Below are 25,331 nucleotides of genomic sequence, written 5' to 3'. Positions count from 1 at the left end.
TGCTAGCTGTGGCCCACTGATGTCTTTCAGTTAAATAGATTTTATTTTTTAGAACAGTTTTAGATTCACACAAAAAATTTCAACATATAGAGTGTTCTCATATACTCCATAAAGAGTTTCCCCTATTATCAACATTTTAGTTAGTACGGTACATCAGTTCAGTTCAGTCGCTCAGTCGTGTCCGACTCTTTGCGACCCCATGGTCTTCAGCACGCCAAGCCTCTCTGTCCATCACCAACTCTCAGAGTCTACCCAAACTCATATCCATTGAGTCGGTGATGCCATCCAACCTTCTCATCCTTTGTCATCTCCTTCTCCTCCCGCCTTCAATCTTTGCTAGCATCAGGATCTTTTCAAATGATTCAGCTCTTCACATCAAGTGGCCAAAGTATTGGAGTTTCAGCTTCAACATCAGTCCTTCCAATGAACACCCAGGACTGATCTTTAGGATGGACTGGTTGGATCTCCTTGCAGTCCAAGGGACTCTCAAGAGTCTTCTCCAACACCACAGTTCAAAAGCATCAATTCTTCGGCGCTCAGCTTTCTTTATAGTCCATCCATACATGACGGGGGAGCCTATTGGGCTGCCGTCTATGGGGTCGCACAGAGTCGGACACAACTGAAGTGTCTTAGCAGCAGCAGCAGCAGCATACATGACTACTGGAAAAACCTTGATGAGACGGACCTTTGTTGGCAAAGTAATGTCTCTGCCTTTTAATATGCTGTCTAGATTGGTCGTAATTTTATGTTACAATTAATGAAATTGATACGTTATTATTAACTGAAGTTTATACTTCAGATTTCCCCATGGCGTGTGGGAAGTTCCTAGATCAGGGATTGAACCCGTGTCCCCTGCACTGGCAGGCAGACTCTTAACTACTGGACCGCAGGGAAGTCCAAGAGATGTATTTTTGAATGCATCAAAAGGACTTCCTGTTGAACTTTCCTGTAGGTACAGTGGATAAGAATCTGCCCGTCAATGCAAGGGACATGGGTTGGATCCCAGGTCCATGAAGATCCCACATGCCATGGAGCAACTAAGCCCTCGCGCCACAACTACTGAGTCCACGCTCTAGAGCCCACCAGCTGCGACTAGTGAAGCCCACGCATCTAGAGCTCATGCTCCACAAGAGAAGGCACTGTGATGAGAAACCGGTGCACTGCAACAAAGAGCAGCCCTCACTCACCGCAGTTAGAGCCTGTGCACAGCAAGGAAGACCCAGCACTGGCAAAAAAAGAGAGAGACCTCCTGTTGAACCAATCCAGCTTAGGCCTTCCTGGGTCTTTGTCCCATTGGCCCAGTGACTTGGCTCCCTTTCCCGCTCTGGGCTCAGGTCTTAATGAAATGGTTTGAATGTCTATAATCTTCTACCACTTGATCTCTGGTATCTGCCCTTTGGCTATAACTCCAAGGGCATTTGGCACTCAGTCCTTGCACTGTCAACTGAGAATAATAACTAACTTACAAATTGGTGGCAAGGATTAAATGAAGTAATAATACAGTTCTTGTAAAATATTTAGCACGCTGACTTCTTTTATTTCCTTCCTTTATGTGTGTTAAATTAGAAAAAAGTGCTGATAAGGTTATATAAGGAGACAGATATGTATGTGTGTGTGTGTGTGTGTGTGTGTGTATATATATATATATATATATATATAATAAGTGATCTCTTAATTTGTTATTAATTGGAAAACACCCTGATGCTGGTAAAGATTACAGGAAGGAAGAGAAGGGGGCAGCAGAGGATGAGATAGTTGGATGGCATCACCGACTCAATGGACTACTCTGGGAGTAGTGAAGGACAAGGAAGCCTGGCCTGCTGCAGTCCATGGTGTCGCAAAGAGTTAGCCATGACTTGGCATGAACACCACCACAATTAACTTGTAAGTCTTCTATATTGTAACCTGGTAGAATGCAACAAAAAGAATCATGAAAATGATTCTACTTTTCAACTCAAGCATTTTAGTCTTAGGGATCTATCCTAAGGTATAATTAAAAATCCATATGCATGAAAAAGTTTAAAGCAATATCATTTACAGTAGTGAAAAATGAAACAAGCCCAGACACTACAAACTAAGAATCATGTTAAATGAATACTAACTAGGTGTCCTTTTACTATTAAAATATGCAGATTATGAGATGAGTGAGAAAATATGGACAACATAATGTTAAGTCACAAAAGCAGAACACCAAATTTATACCCATATGATTAAAAATATGTAGAAGGAACATCTGAATAAAGATTAAAAAGGCCAGACAGAAACCATGCAAAAACAAGAAATAAAACAAACAACAACAACAACAAAAAAAACAAAAATAAAAAGATACCAAACAGATGAACCTTAAAAACACCATGCTAAACTGAAAGAAGCTGTCACAAAGAGGACACAGTCTATTTATATGAAATGTCCAGAGCAGGCAAATCTACAGAGACAGAAAGTAGATAAAGGGTTGCCAGGGGATGCAGGCTTGAAGGGTGAGTTCTGAGAAATGTGGGGTCATGGTGATGGTTGCACAAATATATGAGTACACTAAAAGAATTGAATAATATACTGTAAATGGATGATCTTTATGCTATGTGAATTATATCACAATAAACGTGCTAAGAAGAGCCAGACTGATACATCAGACAATGTGGAAGAGCTTCCAATAGCCAAAACTAGAAAGATGTGACTAGCAAATAACAGTACTGGATTATAACTCAAAGTATAAAATAAGTATACACGAGTGCCTGCATGCGAGTTCAGTCACTTAGTCGTAGCCATCCAACTCTTTGTGACCCCATGGACTGTAGCCCGCCAGGCTCTCCTGTCTATGCAATTTTCCAGGCAAGAATACCGGAGTGGGTTGCCATTTCCTTCTTCAGGGGATCTTTCTGACCTAGGAACTGAACCCACATCTCCTGCATCGGCAGGAGCATTCTTTACCACTATGCCACCTAGGAAGCCCCATACATGAGTACAGACCGATTTAAATAAATGGGACAGAAGAATCCCAAACATACATTTTGATACTGAGCTATGGAATGAGGTTCGTGACATTGTACAGGATACAGGGATCAAGACCATCCCCATGGAAAAGAAATGCAAAAAAGCAAAATGGCTATCTGGGGAGGCCTTACAAATAGCTGTGAAAAGAAGAGAAGTGAAAAGCAAAGGAGAAAAGGAAAGATATAAACATCTGAATGCAGAGTTTCAAAGAATAGCAAGAAGAGATTAAGAAAGCCTTCTTCAGCAATCAATGCAAAGAAATAGAGGAAAACAACAGAATGGGAAAGACTAGAGATCTCTTCAAGAAAATCAGAGATACCAAAGGAACATTTCATGCAAAGATGGGCTCGATAAAGGACAGAAATAGTATGGACCTAACAGAAGCAGAAGATATTAAGAAGAGATGGCAAGAATACACAGAAGAATTGTACAAAAAAGATCTTCATGACCCAGATAATCACGATGGTGTGATCACTGACCTAGAGCCAGGCACCCTGGAATGTGAAGTCAAGTGGGCCTTAGAAAGCATCACTATGAAGAAAGCTAGTGGAGGTGATGGAATTCCAGTTGAGCTATTCCAAATCCTGAACGATGATGCTGTGAAAGTGCTGCACTCAATATGCCAGCAAATTTGGAAAACTCAGCAGTGGCCACAGGACTGGAAAAGGGCAGTTTTCATTCCAATCCCAAAGAAAGGCAATGCCAAAGAATGCTCAAACTACTGCACAATTGCACTCATCTCACACGCTAGTAAAGTAATGCTCAAAATTCTCCAAGCCAGGCTTCAGCACTATGTGAACCGTGAACTTCCTGATGTTCAAGCTGGTTTTAGAAAAGGCAGAGGAACCAGAGATCAAATTGCCAACATCCGCTGGATCATGGAAAAAGCAAGAGAGTTCCAGAAAAACATCTATTTCTGCTTTATTGACTATGCCAAAGCCTTTGACTGTGTGGATCACAAGAAACTGTGGAAAATTCTGAAAGAGATGGGAATACCAGACCACCTGACCCGCCTCTTGAGAAATTTGTATGCAGGTCAGGAAGCAACAGTTAGAACTGGACATGGAACCACAGAGTGGTTCCAAATAGGAAAAGGAGTACATCAAGGCTGTATATTGTCACCCAGTTTATTTAACTTATATGCAGAGTACATCATGAGAAACGCTGGACTGGAAGAAACACAAGCTGGAATCAAGATTGCCAAGAGAAATATCAATAATCTCAGATATGCAGATGACACCACCCTTATGGCAGAAAGTGAAGAGGAACTAAAAAGCCTCTTGATGAAGGTGAAAGTCGAGAGTAAAAAAGTTGGCTTAAAGCTCAACATTCAGAAAACGAAGATCATGGCATCCGGTCCCATCACTTTATGGGAAATGGATGAGGAAACAGTGGAAACAGTGTCAGACTTTATTTTTCTGGGCTCCAAAATCACTGCAGATGGTGACTGCAGCCTGAAATTAAAAGACGCTTACTCCTTGGAAGGAAAGTTATGACCAACCTAGATAGCATATTCAAAAGCAGAGACATTACTTTGCCAACAAAGGTTCATCTAGTCAAGGCTATGGTTTTTCCTGTGGTCATGTATGGATGTGAGAGTTGGACTGTGAAGAAGGCTGAGTGCTGAAGAATGGATGCTTTTGAACTGTGGTGTTGGAGAAGACTCTTGAGAGTCCCTTGGACTGCAAGGAGATCCAACCAGTCCATTCTGAAGGAGATCAGCCCTGGGATTTCTTTGGAAGGAATGATGCTAAAGCTGAAACTCCAGTACTTTGGCCACCTCATGGGAAGAGTTGACTCATTGGAAAAGACTCTGATGCTGGGAGGGATTGGGGGCAGGAGGAGAAGGGGACGACAGAGGATGAGATGGCTGGATGGCATCACTGACTCGATGGACATGAGTCTGAGTGAACTCCGGGAGTTGGTGATGGACAGGGAGGCCTGGCGTGCTGCGGTTCATGGGGTCGCAAAGAGTCAGACAGGACTGAACGATTGATCTGATCTGATTGCAGGAGGTGGAGCTTAATTCCCCACCCCATCTCCCATCCATTTGAGTGAGCTGAACCCAGTGATTCACTTTCAAAACACAGAAGATGGGAATGGAAACTAGTAACTTTAGGAACTTCCCTGGCCGTCCAGTGGTTAAGACTTCACCTTCTAATCCAGGGGGTGTGGGTTCAATCCCTGGTTGGGGAGCTAAGATCCCACATGCCTTGCAGTCAAAACACCAAAACATAAAATAGAAGCTATATTGTAACAAATTCACTAAAAGCCTTAAAAGAAAAAAAAGTATCTTTACAGTTGAAAACCTGGCACACACTGCAAGTAATGAAGGCTAAATCATCAATGATGGCATATCCCTCCACCATATGACATGGTGAGAATGCTTCATCTCTGTGATATTCTTTCCTAAACCCATAACCCATTCTAATGATGAGAAAATACAACAAATCCACATTAGAGGACGTTTTAAAAAATATCTGAGTTATACTCCTCCAAACAGTCAAGATCATGAAGGACAAAGAAGGCAGGAGGACCTGTCACAGGTCAGAGAAGATTAAGGAGATAATGACTACAATGCAATATGGTATCCTGCAGGGGCTCACAGAACAGAGAAGGACATTGATGAAAAACATTGATGAAAAAAGGACACTGATGAACAGCCTGAGTCTGGTTAATAATAATGCTACCTATGTTGTTTTTTTATGACAAATGTACCACAGTAACACAAGAATATAACACTGGGGAAGATAGGTGAGGCTATACAGAAATTCTCTGTAATATCTTTGCAACTCTCATAAATTAAAATTTATTGTAAATATAGGAGGTTCCCTTGTAGCCTAGTGGCTAGGCTATCCAGGATCTTCTGTGTTTCCATACACATTTTTAAATTATTTGTTCCAGTTCTGTGAAAAATGCCACAGGTATTTTGATAGGAATGGCACTGAATCAGTAGATTGCCTTGGGTAGTATGGTCATTTTAACAATATCGATTCCTCCCATCCAAGAACACAATGTATCTTTCTATCTCTTTGTGTCATCTTCAGTTCCTTTGGTCAGTGTCCGCTGGTTTTCCAAGTACAAGTCTTTTACCTCTTAGGTAGGTTTATGCCTACGTATTTTATTCTTTTTGTGCCTTGTGGCTTGTGGGATCTTAGTTCCCCAACCGAGGATGGAACCCACATTCACCCCCAGTGCAAGGGCAGTGGACTGACAGGGAATTTTCATGTGACGATTAATGGGACTGTTTCCTTAATTTCTCCTTCTTATAGTTCACTGTCAGTGTTTAGGAATGTAACCGATTTCTGTGTACTAATTTTGTATCATGCATAAATACTATAACTCCTATGGAAAACAACTTGGCAGTTGCTTTAAAAAAGTTAAACATGAACTTACCACATTATCCAGAAATTCTACTTCTCAATATATACTGAAGAGAAATGAAAACATATATCCATAAAAATTACTTGTACATGAATGTTCATAAAAGCATCACACTTAATAGACAAAAAATAGAAACAAACCAAATGTCCACCAGCTAATGAATGGATTAAAAGAAATGTGGTGTATCTACAGACAGGGGAAACCTATTCGATAACAATACTGCTGTGCTATTAATACAAAATGGATGAACCTTTAAAACATTACATTAAATGAAAGAAGCCAGATGCAAAATACTATTGCACAAAGTCTATTAATACTAAATGCCCAGAAAATGCTAATCTATAGAGATAGAAAGCATATTAGTAGTTACCTAGGGCCAGGAGAGAAAGTTTTGGGGGAAAACAAGGGTGGGGTTCCTTTTCAGGATGATGAAATCTTCAAAATCTGGATTTAATTGCATGGTAATATCTACACAGCTTTGTAAATTTACTAAACTTATATATGCACATGTATATTATACAAAGTTCAGGGCTACTATAATAAGCATGAAAGGAAGCAGTTAAATTAAATCTGGATGGTAGAATTAGGGGCAATTTTAGTTTTCCATCCTTACTTTGCTTTCTTCCCTAAGTTTTAAGACGTATCTTACTTAATGTGTTACACATAAAAAGAGTTTGTTTAAAAAATGTTGAGCTACATTATATATTTTTACAAAATTAGCCAACTCAAAACTAAAAGTTTAATAATGAAGCTATTGTTCCATTTACTGTGGCATTTCTAAATGCCATACTTCTTTAAAATACATACTGTTTTTCAAAATCGATGTGCTGACAGCATCTAATCAGTATGGCCTAACCCAGGAAAAACATACATAGAGAGTGCTCGATACTATTTGCCACACCATGTTTTTTCATTCCATAGGCCTCCAAGTTATTTAGCTGTTGCTGAATTTCTCCATCCATAAATGAGAGGAAACAATACTGGTCAGTAGCAGATTTCCATCTAATTTGGAGCACCTCCCTTGGAATTCATATGTTATATATTCTTTTTTAATACACTGAAACAGCTTGTTTCTTTGCTTACTGGAATTTTATGATAATTCAGTTTTCTCATCTACCAACTGGGTAATAAAGACAGCTGCTTCAGAGGCTTTTCTGTAAGGACTTAAAGAGATGAAGGAAACGTAAAGCACAGAATCCCCCTTTTTCCTCCTCAAGACTTCTTCCCCAGTGTAGGTTGCATAGTCTTCCTCCTGAAGTTCTAAGACTATGGAAATCTGCCTTCAAGAAATCCATCACCATCTGCTTTTCTTTCCATCCATTCTCCTCCTTGTTCCCTATCTCTCTCTAAACCTCTCCTTTATGATTTAGAATGCATGTTCCAGCAGCTTCAGCTGAAACTTTCACTTTCTGCTAAATCCATGGGTCACTCAAGAAATATTTCAACCACATTTGACTTATTTTGCTTGCAGGCTGCTATTTTACTTAAGTAGTTTTAAAATTATTAAAATATTTTAAAGTGTTAAATTTCAATCAAATTCAGGATTTGTGGGAACCCTGAAGCTGACAATTTTGCAGAAAAATTATGAAAGTACTTTGAGAATAAACCTTAATAGTCTGGTCTACCATTTTCCTGGTAGTATATCTGAAAATTTTCTAAAGCTTCATGTGACTCTCAAATCTTGATCTAAAGCCATATTGGTAAATTGATCAAAAAGTCTTACCAGAATTTCCCTGGTGGTCCAGTGGTTAAGACTCTGCACTTCCACTGCAGTGGGCACAGGCTCAATCCCTATTAGGGGAACTAAGATCCTGCATGCCCTGGAGCATGGCCAAAAAAAAAAAAAAGGTCTCACTGAATTCTGGTTTAAGAATTTAAAATCCAAATAAGCATGGTTTTTTGTACATAAACATGATTAATCCTTAGGAAAACGCAAATTAAAACCACAACAAGAGACCACTTCACACGCATTTAAAACACATACATAAATAAAAGCTGAGACAAGCTGAAAGTTTCACTAAAAAGGACAGATGTTGTATTTTTGGAGATGTTCAAGTATCAGACTTTCTATCCTAAATCAAGGGGTATCTGTACAGCAATGTGATTAAAGCAAGGGAGAAAAGCCATATTTCAAAAACTAAGGATGAAGACTTTATATACTATAAATAGACCATTACATTGTCCGTTTGAAAGTACTTGTTTTATTTTTATTCATTAGTCATGTGTGTGTGTGTGGAGTGGGGGATGGAGGAACTGAGAACAGACTGTTAGTCATTTGCCAGGGAGGTGCTATCGGATCTGGTGGTAGTGGGAGTTGCGAAGTTTAAGGAAACAAAATGTTAAAGGCTGGAGATCATAGTCTGTTCTTGTGGTTGTTATCTTACCTTCCACTCTTCTTAGAATAGAAAAGTTGCTTTCAGGTAAGTAACCGGACTCAACTTTCCCATTACTACACAAAATGGAGTAACAACAGGCATCCTTCAAAATCAAAATAAAAATTTTTCTTCTAAAATTATATTCTTTTTGGCTTTAATGTTAAGGGTAACTTATTCTGAAATTTAAAATAACTTTAAAAAAGGGAAATAGATGTTTACTTCGACAAAACATGGGCGTGGGCTAGAAATAGTGAAGAGGTACTTCTGGTAGTTAATCTTATTCCAAATTGTTTGGTTAAAATCAGCCACTCAAATTAAGTATTTGTGCTTAGCAACTAAAAATCTTCATAGAATTTTTTCATTAATAAATACATTTAATATCTTAATTTTAGAGAGGAGGCAAAGGTCTAGGGGTCTTACAGATAGGCTCCTTCCAGGATTTGATACTGTAATGTAACAATGTGTCAGTAAGGAGGAACTCCAGCAGGCTGAAGTAGGATTCAGATCAGATCAGATCAGATCAGTCGCGTCCAACTCTTTGCGACCCCATGAATCGCAGCACACCAGGCCTCCCTGTCCATCACCAACTCCCAGAATTCACTCAGACTCACATCCATCGAGTCAGTGATGCCATCCAGCCATCTCATCCTCTGTCGTCCCCTTCTCCTACTGCTCCCAATCCCTCCCAGCATCAGAGTCTTTTCCAATGAGTCAACTCTTCACATGAGGTGGCCAAAGTACTGGAGTTTCAGCTTTAGCATCATTTCTTCCAAAGAAATCCCAGGGCTGATCTCCTTCAGAATGGACTGGTTGGATCTCCTTGCAGCCCAAGGGACTCTCAAGAGTCTTCTCCAACACCACAGTTCAAAAGCATCAATTCTTCAGCGCTCAGCCTTCTTCACAGTCCAACTCTCACATCCACACATGACCACAGGAAAAACCATAGCCTTGACTAGACGAACCTTTGTTGGCAAAGGAATGTCTCTGCTTTTCAATATGCTATCTAGGTTGGTCATAACTTTTCTTCCAAGGAGTAAGCGTCTTTTAATTTCATGGCTGCAGTCGCCATCCGCAGTGATTTTGGAGCCCAGAAAAATAAAGTCTGACACTGTTTCCACTGTTTCCCCATCTATTTCCCATGAAGTGGTGGGACCGGATGCCATGATCTTCGTTTTCTGAATGTTGAGTTTTAAGCCAACTTTCTCACTCTCCACTTTCACTTTCATCAAGAGGCTTTTGAGTTCCTCTTCACTTTCTGCCATAAGGGTGGTGTCATCTGCATATCTGAGGTTATTGAGATTTCTCCCGGCAATCTTGATTCCAGCTTGTGCTTCTTCCAGTCCAGCGTTTCTCATGATGTACTCTGCATATAAGTTAAATAAACTGGGTGACAATATACAGCCTTGATGAACTCCTTTTCCTATTTGGAACCAGTCTGTTGTTCCATGTCCAGTTCTAACTGTTGCTTCCTGACCTGCATACAGATTTCTCAAGAGGCAGGTCAGGTGGTCTGGTATGCCCATCTCTTTCAGAATTGTCCACAGTTTATTGTGATCCACACAGTCAAAGGCTTTGGCATAGTCAATAAAGCAGAAATAGATGTTTTTCTGGAACTCTCTTGCTTTTTCCATGATCCAGCGGATGTTGGCAATTTGATCTCTGGTTCCTCTGCCTTTTCTGAAACCAGCTTGAACATCAGGAAGTTCATGGTTCACATATTGCTGAAGCCTGGCTTGGAGAATTTTGAGCATTACTTTACTAGGGTGTGAGATGAGTGCAATTGTGCGGTAGTTTGAGCATTCTTTGGCATTGCCTTTCTTTGGGATTGGAATGAAAACTGCCCTTTTCCAGTCCTGTGGCCACTGCTGAGTTTTCCAAATTTGCTGGCATATTGAGTGCAGCACTTTCACAGCATCATCTTTCAGGATTTGGAATACTATGTATTATTTTCCACTCCCATAAAATGGTGTATCAAGTTATTTCTCAGATTGGAAATACTTCTAACAAGATGTTCTGCATTTTGATAAACTTAACTCTGCATTTCTTAAATTAGGTTTGTTAAACCTTGTTAAACATCTGATTTCCAATGAAAACTGTGAAAGACATACGCAGATAAATTATTCTTGCACATTTTTCCCTCAAATATTCTGTGTTAGGGTTCAAGTGATAAGTGTGTAAGTACCCTTACAAGGTCAAATACAATGTTACATATTTTAAATTCAGATCAAACTAAAGGACTTGAGAATTAAATTTTGATTTGCTGATGGCTCCTACAGTTTTATGTCAAAAAAGAAACAAACAAATAAACAAAACCCCACTGGGACACGGAGGAATCTTACTTTATACAAATGTCTATCAACTTTCCTGGCAGTCATAAGTTCAATGTGCCCTACGGGGACCCAGGTTCAATTCCTGATTAGGGAAATAGGATCCTACATGCCATGCAGCCAAAAAAAAAAAGGAAAGAAAAAGAAAAATGTCTATTAATAGTTCTTAATAGAACTTAATACAACTTATTAAGTCTATAGAAAAGACAATTATAAATTAAAGTGCAAAACTCAAATTATGGAAAATGTTTCTATAAAATCATCACTCCATTAATTTATCTGCAATTAATTTGTTTCAACATTATAAAGTCTTTTACTCTAATGTTCACATTACATGGGGGGAGCAAATTCGTAACGATGTGGATATTTTCCTTAAAAATATGTAAGAAAACAATACTATAAAACTACATTTGTACACTCACATTATTAAGATCTTAATTAAAGTGTGTCCTAAGTTAAAATGAAGCACTATTAAAAGTTACATGAACATTTTTTAGTCCTAAGGATATCGCTAGAGAATTATGGCTCCATTTTGCAGATAATCACTTTGAAAGAAACAATGAAACATAAAAATGGCTGTATTAAACTTAAATTTGGGGATCAGTTTACTCAACCAACAGAATCCATCTTTTTTGTTAGTTACATGGCCACAACTAACTCTAATTCAAGTAAGTAATTAATGATCCCAATATTTGATGGTGGTCATGAAAGAACTCCACTGCTATAACCTGAGAGGCATTATTCACCCTTTCTGATAAAATGTGCTAATAACCCAATAAAACTACTCTTGAAGACAGATAATAATAATAGAAAACACTTACACAGTGTTTACCAATCAGACAAGTGCTATTTTGAATACTTTACCTATATTCATTTAATGCGCATAATAGCTTTATGAGTTAGGGAATGTTTTTATCTCCACTTCACAGACGTGAAAACTTAGTCACTCGCCAAAGGTCACAAAGTAAAATGGCTGAGGAAGAACCCAATCATGTTAGCTGGGCTCCAGCATCTGTGTTCTCACTCACTGTTCTGTATCTCCAGGTTTGCCTCAAGACTCCAGTGATTCAGTGACAGCTATTATTGTGACCATGGACGCGCAATTTCACTCCCCATTCACCACCGTAAATCAAGTTCTACCCAGTTGTATCTTCTATTCAAAAGCTTTCACTTGTTAATATGCATATCTTGGCAGTTTTCATCTTGACTCCAGAGCATATCACAAAAGGTAATTGTAATTCTAACAGACAATTTGTTCTTAGTTGATCTCAACATGCAGCTTAAAGTCTGAGAAGTGGCTCAATCAGATAATGTACAACTTTAAGACAATAAAGCTCCTGCTGCTGCATTTGTAACAGTGTGTTTAACATTTGTGATTAGACCTCAACTTCCAAAATTCTTCTGACTTATTCTCCTAGTGAGTTCAGCTAACCTCCCTTTCTACTTCCAATAAATAAAATAAACCTCGCAAATGCTGTCCAGGATAAGTTTGCAGACATGTATTTGAATTTAGTATCATTCTTGTTCAGATCAGATGTCAGGGTAAACAGAGAGCCTTTCAGGTGGCCTGCCTGGTGGCCCTTTACCCAGCGTCACTTTTTGCTTTTCTGAACTTCACAACAAAGTAGAGCAACATGGTATACTCCTGGCCAAAAATGTAAACAAGAGATTAAAGCTGTCAGATGAGAGCCTCCCAACCGTTTCCAGTGGATATTCACACTTAAATTTATACTGGCTTATATCGCACATCTAAGACTTGGAAAAGTCACAGTTATTTTAACAGAAGTCAAATGAGCTATTTCAATAGCAGGACTCTGATAAATAAATGTAGGTCAACTAGAAGGCAACTTAAACTTTGAAACACCAAGAGTGCAGAGAAGTGAGGGAGAGCAAACAGTAGCAGAGCAGTTTTGGAAGTTCCTAGGATCTTCTCACAGAAAACAGTAAGAGCCAAGAAGAATGCAAAAAAAGAAAAACCTGTACAGCAATATCTTTACCAAAAACCAAGTGAAAAACATCCCCTGGACCTCTGGAACACTATCTACTCTTAACACTAGAATGAGGAGACCACAGCTGTGCTATTTTAATGGCAGAAGTGGAGGTCTGAAAATGTGGTCTTGTTAAGGGTCAAAAGAGGCTTCCCAGGTGGCTAAGTGGTAAAGAATCCATCTGCCAATGCAGGAGATGGGGTTTCAATTCCTGGGTGGGGAAGATCAAGGAAATGGCAACCCACTATAGTATTTTTGCCTGGACAGAGAAACCTGGACACTTTTTCCTTGGACAGAGGACCCTGGTGGGGCTACAAGTCCATGGGGTCACAAAGGAGTCAGACACAACTTAGCAACTAAACAATAACAACAGTCAAAATAGCCAAGGAGCCCAGTACCAAGTCACCATTGAAAGGAAGGGTGACCCCCTCCCCTGCTTGAAGTGAGAACCCCAGGAGAGAATCTGAGTACCACACTGAGAACTTGGAGGATCTCTCTTGCCAATGGTGGTGGTGGTGGTTTAGTGCTAAGTCAAGTCCAACTCTTTGCAACCCCATGGACTGTAGCCTGCCAGGCCCCTCTCTCTATGGGATTTCCCAGGAAAGAATACTGAAGTGGGCCGCGTTCCCTTTTCCAGGGGATCTTCCTGACCCAGGGATCAAACCTATACCTCCTGCATTGCAGGCAGACTATCACTGAGCCACCAGGGAAGCCCCTCTTTTGCCAATGAGTTCAAGGAAAGGTCCCATCCAGGATCCTGGAGGCTCAGCAACATCCAGGGGAAGCTCTTTTATAGAAAGACAGACACCATACTGAGCAGAAACCGTTGGAGTAGAACACGATAAAATGTTTCAAAAGACAGTTAGCTAGTTCAGCTAACACTGACAATAGCTAGATCAGGCTGATCAAGTTTAGTACATTACAGTAGTAAAATTGAGACAACTGGGCATTCTGTGCTGCCTGCTACGGTGCAACAGAAAGTACACTGCAGCCCCAATAGAGAAGTACTTTCATCCCCAAATATTAAAACCTGAACCAAACCCAGTCTCTAGACCTAACTTCCAGCTTACGGACAATATGGAGGAGAAAGGAATATGCTAAATAATACAATAAAAATGCAATCAGCCAAATGTGGGAAATTCTACAGGATAAATAATCTCATCCCTTCAACAAATAAATGATACGATGATGTGGGGCTGAGAGGAAGACAAATCCAAAAAAAAAAAACAAAAAACCCCTAAAGATACAGTAAATAAAGGAAATATGTAGGTTTTGTTTGGATCCTAGTTTGAAACCACCAACTTAAAAAAAAAATTTTTTTTAAGATAAAACGGGGAAACTATAGACTAGGGATTAGACTGTATAATGGAATCACAATTTTAAAGATGTGATAATGGTATTGTGGCATGTTGAAAAAAACAAAGGTCCTACTGTGTTAAAAATACTTGGAGAAATATATGCCAATGAAATAAAATGATGCTTGGCATTTACTTTAAAACATTCCCAGGGCTGGGCATGGGAAGGAGTGTGAGGGAGGCCGTGAATTCCGTTTCAGGGTATCTTTGAGCTTGCTGAGTATACACCATTAGCAAGGCTCACCCTCTTGAGTTGAAAAAAATTTATGGACAAGAAGTTATCACTGAAATTAAATGGTGATGGACATGTCCAAGAAGTCTTTGGGGATTTGATTCCTTTATGAATCATGCAATATATGCATGTGTGGAGATGGCAACTGGCAAGTGACAGAACCATAGTGGAATGGCAGTAATGTAAGAAACTTGTCTCATCATTTTTAGAAACCTTGGAATGAGTATAATTCACATATATAACACTGTATAACTCTGTATAACACACAGAGGTTGTGTGTATCAAGGAAATCAACTGCTTCCACATGTCCTGTCTCTAAAGGGCTGGACTTACTACCATATAAAAATCAAGCAGTGTATATTTTCACAGTAAACTTTTTTGTTAAACTTTTCTAATAGTCAAAAAAATTTCTCACTCAGAAAAAAAAAAGTGGAATAGGTGAAATACAAATGGCAAAATATTGCTAATTGTTGAAAATGGCATTTTATTAGACTTTTTTCTATTTTTGCATGACTGAATCCAAAATTAAAAAGTTAAATAAAAAAGTCTACACACAATACAATTTATAATATCCAATTACTATATTGAAAGCTGTAATACAAAAGGAGGAAGAGGAGTTATTTTAATATGCTCAAAGGAATTCTTGAATCTTTTTTTGTAGGATAATTGTCATGTACTTTAGGTTGGTCTATTAATAGACAAAACTAGAGGTTACCATCTTTTAAAATGTGTTGTTATAAAAAAAAACCAGTTTCTGTGAATGTTTGCCAAATTTAAAATATTTTCCAAAGAAAACACTATCTTCAGCAGAGATTGCCCAGGCAAGGTGTCCGTGTCTGGTACTATTCTTCTGAACCTTCTCCCCGCTGCCGCCACAGGAGACACACCACATTTCCAAGACTGTTAAATTATTACTGAGGAAAGTTTTGGCAATGTCCTATTGTCACATTTTCCTGTCATTTGGTTCTCATGTTTACAGACCTGGTCGTTCATTTTAAGCCAACGTTTAGGAGGAACTGGGTTCTTGGCAATCCTTTTTTTTCCCTGCAGTTTTGACATCTCTGTGAGTTAGCTATTATACAGTATTATCACAGCCTACTGCCTTCTGACTCATATTACCCGGGAGACAATTCAGGGATGAACCTGAATTGGAATTTTATATGGCATGCTGAATTTCCTCATTTTGATGCCTATCTTTCTATAATCTGCGAAGATGCTTTGCCTTTTCTTTTCCACACAATACACTATTTGAATAGTTCAAGTACTGTACATATATTTTTATACTTTTCCTAGCCACAGGCAGCAGCTTTAATGAGAAGTAGGTATCTGATCTTATTCTGCAGGTTAAACCACGGTGCAGGTCAAAGCTGCCTTCTTTTCTGTTACTTCTGCATTGCAGTTTGCTCTTTTGCTTTTGGAACACATGTCAACTTTTTTCTCAAAGATCTTTCTCTAGGCTCTAATACTAGTTTGTTGTCTATATTTATAGATGTAAATACTATACAATTTTCCCAAGTGACTGAATCACCCCCAAACTACCTTAAAAGTGATTTCAAAAGTGCAAATAATTTGTGAGCCAGAAATAGTAAATATTGAATCCACTGACAAGACAGGAGGAGGCAGAACTGTGAAAGAAAACTTTATTTTTTTCAAATAAACATGTACACTCACTGATCTAAGAGTAGAAACACTTCCTATTCTACCAAGAGCTGCGGAAGTGACCCAGAACTCTGATTTCCGCTTTCTCTCTTCATGGAGATAAGAATATTGTCACAATCTTTTCAGATGATGGAAAAAGATGACTAGACCAGTGACTGTGAACCAGTCTGAGCTCTTTGTTAGAGGGATGTCAGGTACATAGTCAGCAAGGCATGAAACTGGATGTTAAGGTCAGTAACTACAGGAGGTTATACAGTTCTCCAAGTCAGGGACAAAATACTTTGTATATCAGGTATTGCAGTAATTAGGGAGAAGGTATCTGAGTGTAAGCCACTATGACTTTTTTAAAAGCCAGAATTCCTTAACATACTTTTGCTGATATATGCACATGAAATATTAATATGACAAATCTCTTTTGGGTCAGATGTAATAAGCACACAGGTGTCTAAGATTAGCTAGTGGGGAAAAAAGACCCTTAAAATTCAAAATTGACTAAAGACATAAATAGGCAGCCATTCTTGAAAATCAGCAGCTGTATACTGAAACTGGGAGAATCAATGGGAGTGGAGGAGGGATGATCAAGACTGATGAAATGATACAACATATAGCAAGTTTCAAAGGTTGATACTGAAGACAGGAAATGACTCAGCCACAGTTTAGGGAGAACATTCCAGTCAGGTGAGTTGTAGGTGAATTTGGGAAAGCTTATTACCTACAGAGGCCAAGATTCTAGGAGCTTGCTGCAGTGTCAACAGGAGTCATGTACACAAAGCACAATCAGATCAGATCAGATCAGATCAGTCGCTCAGTCGTGTCCGACTCTTTGCAACCCCATGAATCGCAGCACGCCAGGCCTCCCTGTCCATCACCAACTCCCGGAGTTCACTCAGACTCACGTCCATCGAGTCAGTGATGCCATCCAGCCATCTCATCCTCTGTCGTCCCCTTCTCCTACTGCTCCCAATCCCTCCCAGCATCAGAGTCTTTACCAATGAGTCAACTCTTCCCATGAGGTGGCCAAAGTACTGGAGTTTCAGCTTTAGCATCATTCCTTCCAAAGAAATCCCAGGGCTGATCTCCTTCAGAATGGACTGGTTGGATCTCCTTGCAGTCCAAGGGACTCTCAAGAGTCTTCTCCAACACCACAGTTCAAAAGCATCCATTCTTCAGCGCTCAGCCTTCTTCACAGTCCAACTCTCACATCCACACATGACCACAGGAAAAACCATAGCCTTGACTAGACGGACCTTTGTTGGCAAAGTAATGTCTCTGCTTTTGAATATGCTATCTAGGTTGGTCATAACTTTCCTTCCAAGGAGCAAGCGTCTTTTAATTTCATGGCTGCAGTCGCCATCTGTAGTTTTTTTGGAGCCCAGAAAAATAAAGTCTGACACTGTTTCCACTGTTTCCTCATCCATTTCCCATGAAGTGGTGGGACCTGATGCCATGATCTTCGTTTTCTGAATGTTGAGCTTTAAGCCAACTTTCTCACTCTCCACTTTCACTTTCATCAAGAGGCTTTTGAGTTCCTCTTCACTTTCTGCCATAAGGGTGGTGTCATCTGCATATCTGAGGTTATCGAGATTTCTCCCGGCAATCTTGATTCCAGTTTGTGTTTCTTTCAGTCCAGCGTTTCTCATGATGTACTCTGCATATAAGTTAAATAAACTGGGTGACAATATACAGCCTTGACGAACTCCTTTTCCTATTTGGAACCAGTCTGTTGTTCCATGTCCAGTTCTAACTGTTGCTTCCTGACCTGCATACAGATTTCTCAAGAGGCAGGTCAGGTGGTCTGGTATTCCCACCTCTTTCAGAATTTTCCACAGTTTCTTGTGATCCACACAGTCAAAGGCTTTGGCATAGTCAATAAAGCAGAAATAGATGTTTTTCTGGAACTCTCTTGCTTTTTCCATGATCCAGCGGATGTTGGCAATTTGATCTCTGGTTCCTCTGCCTTTTCTAAAACCAGCTTGAACATCAGGAAGTTCACGGTTCACATATTGCTGAAGCCTGGCTTGGAGAATTTTGAGCATTACTTAATGGTGTAAAATATATTTTCCCAAAAGAGGAGATGATTTTGGTGCCTTTTACTACTAGTACTCAGGACGGTTCTGGTCATTGAACCTCAAGAGACAATTGGTAGAATGGTAGCAAAACTGATTAAAATGATTGAGGTGAAGAAAAAATATTTACATAAGTCCAGTCTGAATTTACGTTATTCGTCAAACATTTATTGGGGATTTCACTGTGCCAGGTACTGAGGGTACCATTATCAACAACCTAAAACTAGACTGGAAAGTCTGTGAAGGCAGAGATTATGTCTGTCTGATTCTCAGTGATCACCAAGGACTAACAAAAGTATCTAAAAAATAGCAGCCAATTCAGAAATTAAAAAAAAAAAAAAATATATATATATAAAAGTAAAGATTTATAGTACCTGGTATGTGCAGGTCTTCCTTTCACAGTGTTTAGTATGAGTGTTACTGAGGAATACATATATAGACAACTTAAACACAACGTACACTAACAAATTGAAGGATAAAAACCATATGATTATCTCAATAGATGCAGAGAAAGCCTTTGGCAAAATTCAACACCCATTTATGATAAAAACTCCCCAGAAAGCAGGCATAGAAGGAACATACCTCAACATAATAAAAGCCATATGTGATAAACCCACAGCAAACATTATCCTCAATTGCGAAAAATTGAAAGTATTTCCCCCAAAGTCAGGAACAAGACAAGGGTGCTCACTCTCACCACTACTATTCAACATATTTTTGGAAGTTCTAGCCACAGCAATCAGAGAAGAAAAAGAATAAAAGGAATCCAGATAGGAAAAGAAGAGTAAAACTCTCACTGTTTGCAGATGACATGATCCTCTACAAAGAAAACCCTAAAGATACCACCAGAAAATTACTAGAGATAGTCAATGAATATGGTAAAGTTGCAGGATATAAAATTAATACAGAAATTGCTTGCATTCCTATACACTAACAATGGGAAAATAGAAATTAAGGAAACAATCCCATTCACCATTGCAATGAAAAGAATAAAATACTTAGGAATAAATCTACCTAAAGACACAAAAGATCTATATATAGAAAACTATAAAACACTGATGAAAGAAATCAAAGATGACACAAATAGATGGAGAAATGTACCATGTTCATGGATTGGAAAAATCAATATAGTGAAAATGAATATACTACCCAAAGCAATCTATAGATTTAATGCAATCCCGATCAAGTTACCAATGGTATTTTTCACAGAACTAGAACAAATACCTTCACAATTTGTATGGAAATACAAACAACTTCAAATAGCCAAAGCAATCTTGAGAAAGAAGAATGGAACTGGAGGAATCAACCTGCCTGATTTCAGACTATACTACAAAGCTACAGTCATCAAGACAGTATGGTACTGGCACAAAGACAGAAATATAGATCAATGGAACAAACTAGAGAGCCCAGAGATAAATCCATGCACCTATGGACACCTTATCTTTGACAAAAGAGGCAAAAATATAAAATGGAGAAAAGACAATCTCTTTAACAAGTGGTGCTGGGAAAACTGGTCAACCATCTATAAAATAATAAAACTAGAACACTTTCTAACACAATACACAAAAATAAACTCAAAATGGATTAACAATTTAAATGCAAGACCAGAAACTATAAAACTCCTAGAGGAAAACATAGGCAAAACACTCTGTGACATAAATCACAGCAAGATCCTCTATGACCCATCTTCCAGAGTAATGGAAATAAAAGTAAAAATAAACAAATGGGATCTAATTAAACATAAAAGCTTTTGCACTACGAAGGAAACTATAAGCAAGGTGAAAAGACAGCCTTCAGAGTGGGAGAAAATAATAGCAAATGAAGCAACTGACAAAGAATTAATTTCAAAAATATACAAGCAGCTCATGCAACTCAATACCAGAAAAATAAACGATCTAGTCAAAAAATGGGCCAAAGAACTAAACAGACATTTCTCCAAAGAAGACATACAGATAGCTAACACATGAAAAGATGCTCAACATCACTCATTATCAGAGAAATGTAAATCAAAACCACAATGAGGTACCATCTCACACCAGTCAGAATGACTGCTATCAAAAAGTCTACAAACAATAAAGGCTGGAGAGGGTGTGGAGAAAAGGGAACCCTCTTACACTGTTGATGGGAATGCAAACTAGTACAGCCACTATGGAGAACAGTGTGGAGATTCCTTAAAAAACTGGAAATAGAACTGCCATATGACCCAGTAATCCCACTGCTGGGCATATACACTGAGGAAACCGGAATTGAAAGAGACACATGTACCCCAAGGTTCATCAAAGCACTGTTTACAATAGCTAGGACATGGAAGCAACTTAGATGTCCATCGGCAGACGAATGGGTAAGAAAGCTGTGGTACATATACACAATGGAATATTACTCAGCTATTTAAAAGAATGCATTTGAATCAGTTCTAATCAGGTGGATGAAACTGGAGCCTATTATACACAGTGAAGTAAAAATGAAAAACATCAATACAGTATATTAATGCATATATATATGGAATTTAGAAAGATGGTAACGACGACCCTATATGCAAGACTTCAAAAGAGACACAAAGAACAGACTTTTGGACTCTGAGGGAGAAGGCAAGGGTGGGATGATTTGAGAGAATAGCATTGAAACACGTATATTATAATATGTAAAACATATGACCAGTCCAACTTCCATGCTTGAAACAGGGCACTCAAAGCCAGTGCACTGGCACAACCCAGAGGAATGGGATGAGGAGGGAGATGGGAGGGATGTTCAGGATGGGGGACACATGTACACCCACGGCTGATTCACGTCAGTGTATAGCAAAAATCACCACAATATTGTAAAGTAATTAGCTTCCAATTAAAATAAATTAATTTAAAAAATAAAAAATAAATAAATGTAGTGAGTATTAGGAGTTCAGCATGGGATACTATTACTAAGATAGGGTCTCTAAATAATAAGCTTCTTGGAGGAGGAAATATTTGAGTTTTGAAGGAAGACAGGAAGGTAAGCCAGTTGGGTACAGCATGTATTAAATTCTTGGAAATGAAACAGTGTAATACATTTTCAGAACTCAAAATGGTGCAGTTTAGCTGGAGAGAAGAATGGGGTACCATGATGATGTGATGGTAGATTAGGCAATAAGATGGACTTTTATATGCTATGCTAAAATTTGGGCTTTATTCTAAATTTGGTCATCATTAATGCAGTGTAACCAGGGAATGACAGGATCAGACCTACCTTTTGAAGATCACTCAGACATCAGTGGTAGTGGAAAGCGGGTAAAGAGTAGAGGTGGAAAGGTTTAAATTAAGGCAATGTATGAAGATAATGGGAGAGATATAAGATAATACTGAGAAAGGGATTGGAAGGTACTAGAATGAAGGACTGCCAGGCCTCAGGTTTGAATGCAGTGCCACTTAACAGGATGGGTAATAGAAGTAAGTTTGTTGTTTTGAAGGTGGGTGAGGAGGAAAAATATAAACCCAGTCTTTATTTGAGCTTGATGTAAATCAGGAAATGTTAGTGGGTATATTCCTCGTTTTTTGATGCCAATGTAAGAGAGGTCAGCCACATCTTCTCACAAATTCCTTTTGGTGTATAATAGGTCTTGAGGCAGTATAATGTTTGTAAACTTTTTACCTTCTATGAGGCCCCTTGAAAAAGAACAAGATTGAATAAGCAGGTTGTATGTTAGTTGCTATAAAATGGAGAGATAGTTCTCAATACTGTGATCTCAGACCTTATTTCATATATAAATAAAATATGGCAGCAAGGGTAAGAAGTCCAATCTGCTTTCCATTAAACAATAATAGCAGTAAAGCAGACATGACAAAACAAGATGTATCACTTTATCTCTCTGAATTACACTCTAAATGGTCGTGAAAATTTTATTGACAGTAGAGAAGAAAAAAAATTAATGCAGTGAATTTTATACGTGATTTCCTGGCACAGCTGTAATTAATGAATCTTTTCTCTTAGATTGTTAAATATTTTTGTCCTATTTTTTAACCAAATGATTATTAGCTACATTAACTTTTAGAAGCTTACTAGTTCATTAAGAATGTTTCCTGGCAACCTAAGCACATAAAAACACATATTATGGTACTTAAAAAGATTAACCTTGTCTTTTATGTGTATATTATATTCACTCAAACAACCAAGAAAAACATTTTTAGCCACTCATCTAGGATTTTGTCTTCACAATGCTCTTATTTTCGATTTCCATCCAAAGATTCTGCTATGAACTGTTTATAATAGCCTGGACATGGAAGCAACCTAGATGTCCATCAGCAGAGGAATGGATAAGAAAGCCCTGGTACATATACACAATAGAATATTACTCAGCCATTAAAAAGAATACATTTGAATCAATTCTAATGAGGTGGATGAAACTGGAGCCTATTATACAGAGTGAAGTAAGCCAGAAAGAAAAACACCAATACAGTATACTAACGCATATATATGAAATTTAGAAAGATGGCAACGACAACCCTATATGCAAGACAGCAAAAGAGACACAGATGTATAGAACAGTCTTTTGGACTCTGTGGGAGAAGGCGAGGGTGGGATGATTTGAGAGAATAGCATTGAAACATCTATATTATCATATGTGAAACAGATCACCAGTCCAGGTTCAATGCATGAGACAGGGTGCTTGGGGCTGGTGAACTGGGATGACCCAGAGGGATGGGATGGGGAGGGTGGTGGGAAGGGGGCTCAGGATGGGGAACATATGTACACCCATGGCTGATTCATGTCAATGTATGGCAAAACCACTACAATATTGTAAAGTAATTAGCCTCCAATTAAAATAAATAAATAAATAAAAAGATTCTGCTATGTATGACAGTATTTGTGAGCCCATTCACTTCTAAAATGTCTGTTAATCAGCCTCCTTTAAGTTTTCTTTCTCCCTCTACCCATTATCAAGATCTAAAGTTTTTCACCTTCCCTTCTCCCAAGAGAAAAATGAAAACAATCGCTCCTGCTCCTCTCTCAAACGCCCCAAACGCAACCCACCCCAGAATTGGAAACCAGGGAGGCAAAGTGGTACATGTTGCAACTTGCGACTGGGAGCACAGACTTTGGAACCAGAGCCCGGAGACAGGGAATCAATCTTCACTTCCTGGAGGATCTGGGCTATTTGTCAAAAGAGAACGTTCCCAAAGCCCCAGGAACTGACTGGTGCTAGGAAACCAGAGAAAGAGCGGGTGACAAGCAGAGAAAGAGGCCCGATCCTCTGGGACTGCCAGAAACACGCAAGGAATGCAAAAGAAACGTCAAGAATCCGGGACCGGCTGCGGCCGGCTAGAAGGACCACTCAGGTTAAAACCCAACTCCGAAGGCAGGAGCGCCGCTGAGACTCGAGTGGGAAACGGCGCTGAGGGGGTTGACTGAACGAGGGAAACCCACTCCTGGGAAGGCAGAAACCGACTCCCTCCCAAATGTCTGAGTCGGTGACCCACAATCCGGTCCCGGCCACCAGACACCTCCGGCGAGCCTGGGGGCTGGCCTAGGGGCGGGGCCAAGCTCTTTCTCCGCCTCTAACGGCAGGCCGACTGCGTCCTCAGTACGCCTGCGTAGGGTGAGGCCGGACTCTATTTGGCTAGTAGGCGAGCGGCGGCATCGGCGTTCTCTACCCAGCATGCTGCGCGGGAGCGGCGGTCCTACGTCTATCCCCTTCCCAACCCTGCCCCCGCTTCCCACTCCCGTCGCGGCCCCCCCTTCCCCTAAAGTGAGTGAGTGAGACGGGCAGATGGAGGAGGGACTGTAATGGCGGCGGCCGGCAGCTCCCTGCTCTGACCCACGGCAGGCATACAGCAACGACCCCCTCCCTGCCCCTCTCTCTGCCGGCCTCCGCCCCGCCGCTAGCGCGGGGCCACCCTCTCCGGCCCTTCCCCCAGCCGTCGGCGTCTCGCCCTGCACCCCGGCCGGGGCCCCACACACAATGGACGAGCTCGCCGGAGGCGGTGGTGGCGGCCCGGCGATGGCGTCCCCTCCACGGCAGCAGCAAGGACCCGGGGGGAACATGAGCCTTTCGCCAGGGGGGAATGGAGCGGCGGGCGGCGGGGGTCCTCCGGCCACCGAGGGAGCGGGTCCCGCGGCAGGCCCCGAGCTGTCCCGGCCGCAGCAATACACTATCCCAGGGATCCTGCACTACATCCAGCACGAGTGGGCTCGGTTCGAGATGGAGCGGGCGCACTGGGAGGTGGAGCGGGCCGAACTACAGGTACCTCGCTGGGGTCGGTATGCGGGACGGCTGCGGCGGCTGGGTTCCCGGCCGGGGGTGGGGGGGTGGGGCCGGGACTCCCCTCATTCGGAACTCGAGGCCTTGGGAGACCGAGAGGAACCTACCTGTGCGGCTCGGGGGGCGATAGTCCTGGAGACGGCTCTTCCTAGAACCCCCCCTCCCCCTTTCCCGCAGAAGCTTGTTACCCAGACCTCACTGGCTGCGCGGTGCGGGCTTCCTTGGGGCAGCCATTTTGGCTTTTAGTATGGCGTCTGCGGGGGCTCCTCCGGAGGCGTTCTGCGCGGGCCTCCGGGGTTTGGGGCCGAGTTTCTCTCTGTGGGAGAATCCGGCGTGGGGCTGTCGGGCACTGCGCTGGCTCCTGTTTATGCCTCTTAAGATGGAGAACCCGAGGAGAGGGACTGGGTTGGGGATTTTACCACCTTTTCCCGAATCACCCCCCTGTTTCCGATTTGGCGTGACTGCCCCCCTCCCCCGGAGTTGGGAGCCCTTACTCTTTGACAGCCACGCTTCTTTCCAGGGCTGCTGCCGCTCACAATGGCTTGCGGCTGACCGATGAAGTTTTCATTTCCTACCGCCAACTTTTAAGTACCTTTTTACCTGGGATGCTGCCTTATTCACTTCGATTCTCTTTGAGTTCGTCCTTAGTGACTGACTCATCAACGCTGCTCTGTACTTTTAGAGTACTCTTCAGCAGGTCTTCCCCTCCTCAATTCCCGTCTTTA

General features: G+C 40.6%; 2 protein-coding genes across 7 annotated transcripts in view; one reads left to right on the top strand and one right to left on the bottom strand.

Moving 5' to 3' along the window:
• The window catches only part of AP4S1 (adaptor related protein complex 4 subunit sigma 1), a 48,166-nt gene extending 23,316 nt beyond the window's left edge, over positions 1-24,850 (bottom strand). The window contains exons 1-3 of one of the 3 annotated variants that reach the window (XM_059879183.1): positions 24,714-24,850; positions 8,099-8,195; positions 6,388-6,421 (exon numbers count right to left, since the gene is read on the bottom strand). The gene's annotated coding sequence lies outside the window, so the exon portion shown is untranslated. The remainder of the gene's footprint in view (positions 1-6,387; positions 6,422-8,098; positions 8,196-24,713) is intronic. The other 2 variants (XM_024981955.2, NM_001040603.2) reach the window with 2 other exon arrangements.
• STRN3 (striatin 3) overlaps positions 24,110-25,331 on the top strand; it is a 107,212-nt gene continuing 105,990 nt past the window's right edge. For 3 of the 4 annotated variants that reach the window (XM_005222047.5, XM_005222045.5, XM_005222046.5), the window contains exon 1: positions 24,113-24,588. In XM_005222047.5, coding sequence (XP_005222104.1) covers positions 24,307-24,588 — 282 coding nt within the window. In that variant the 5' untranslated portion in view covers positions 24,113-24,306. Of the gene's footprint in view, positions 24,589-25,331 lie in introns of all 4 variants that reach the window. The other variant, NM_001098042.1, reaches the window with a different exon arrangement.

Source organism: Bos taurus, chromosome 21 (genome assembly GCF_002263795.3).
Source record: "Bos taurus isolate L1 Dominette 01449 registration number 42190680 breed Hereford chromosome 21, ARS-UCD2.0, whole genome shotgun sequence".
NCBI classification, from domain to species: domain Eukaryota; kingdom Metazoa; phylum Chordata; class Mammalia; order Artiodactyla; family Bovidae; genus Bos; species Bos taurus.
This window is presented reverse-complemented; position numbering and strand designations above follow the sequence as displayed.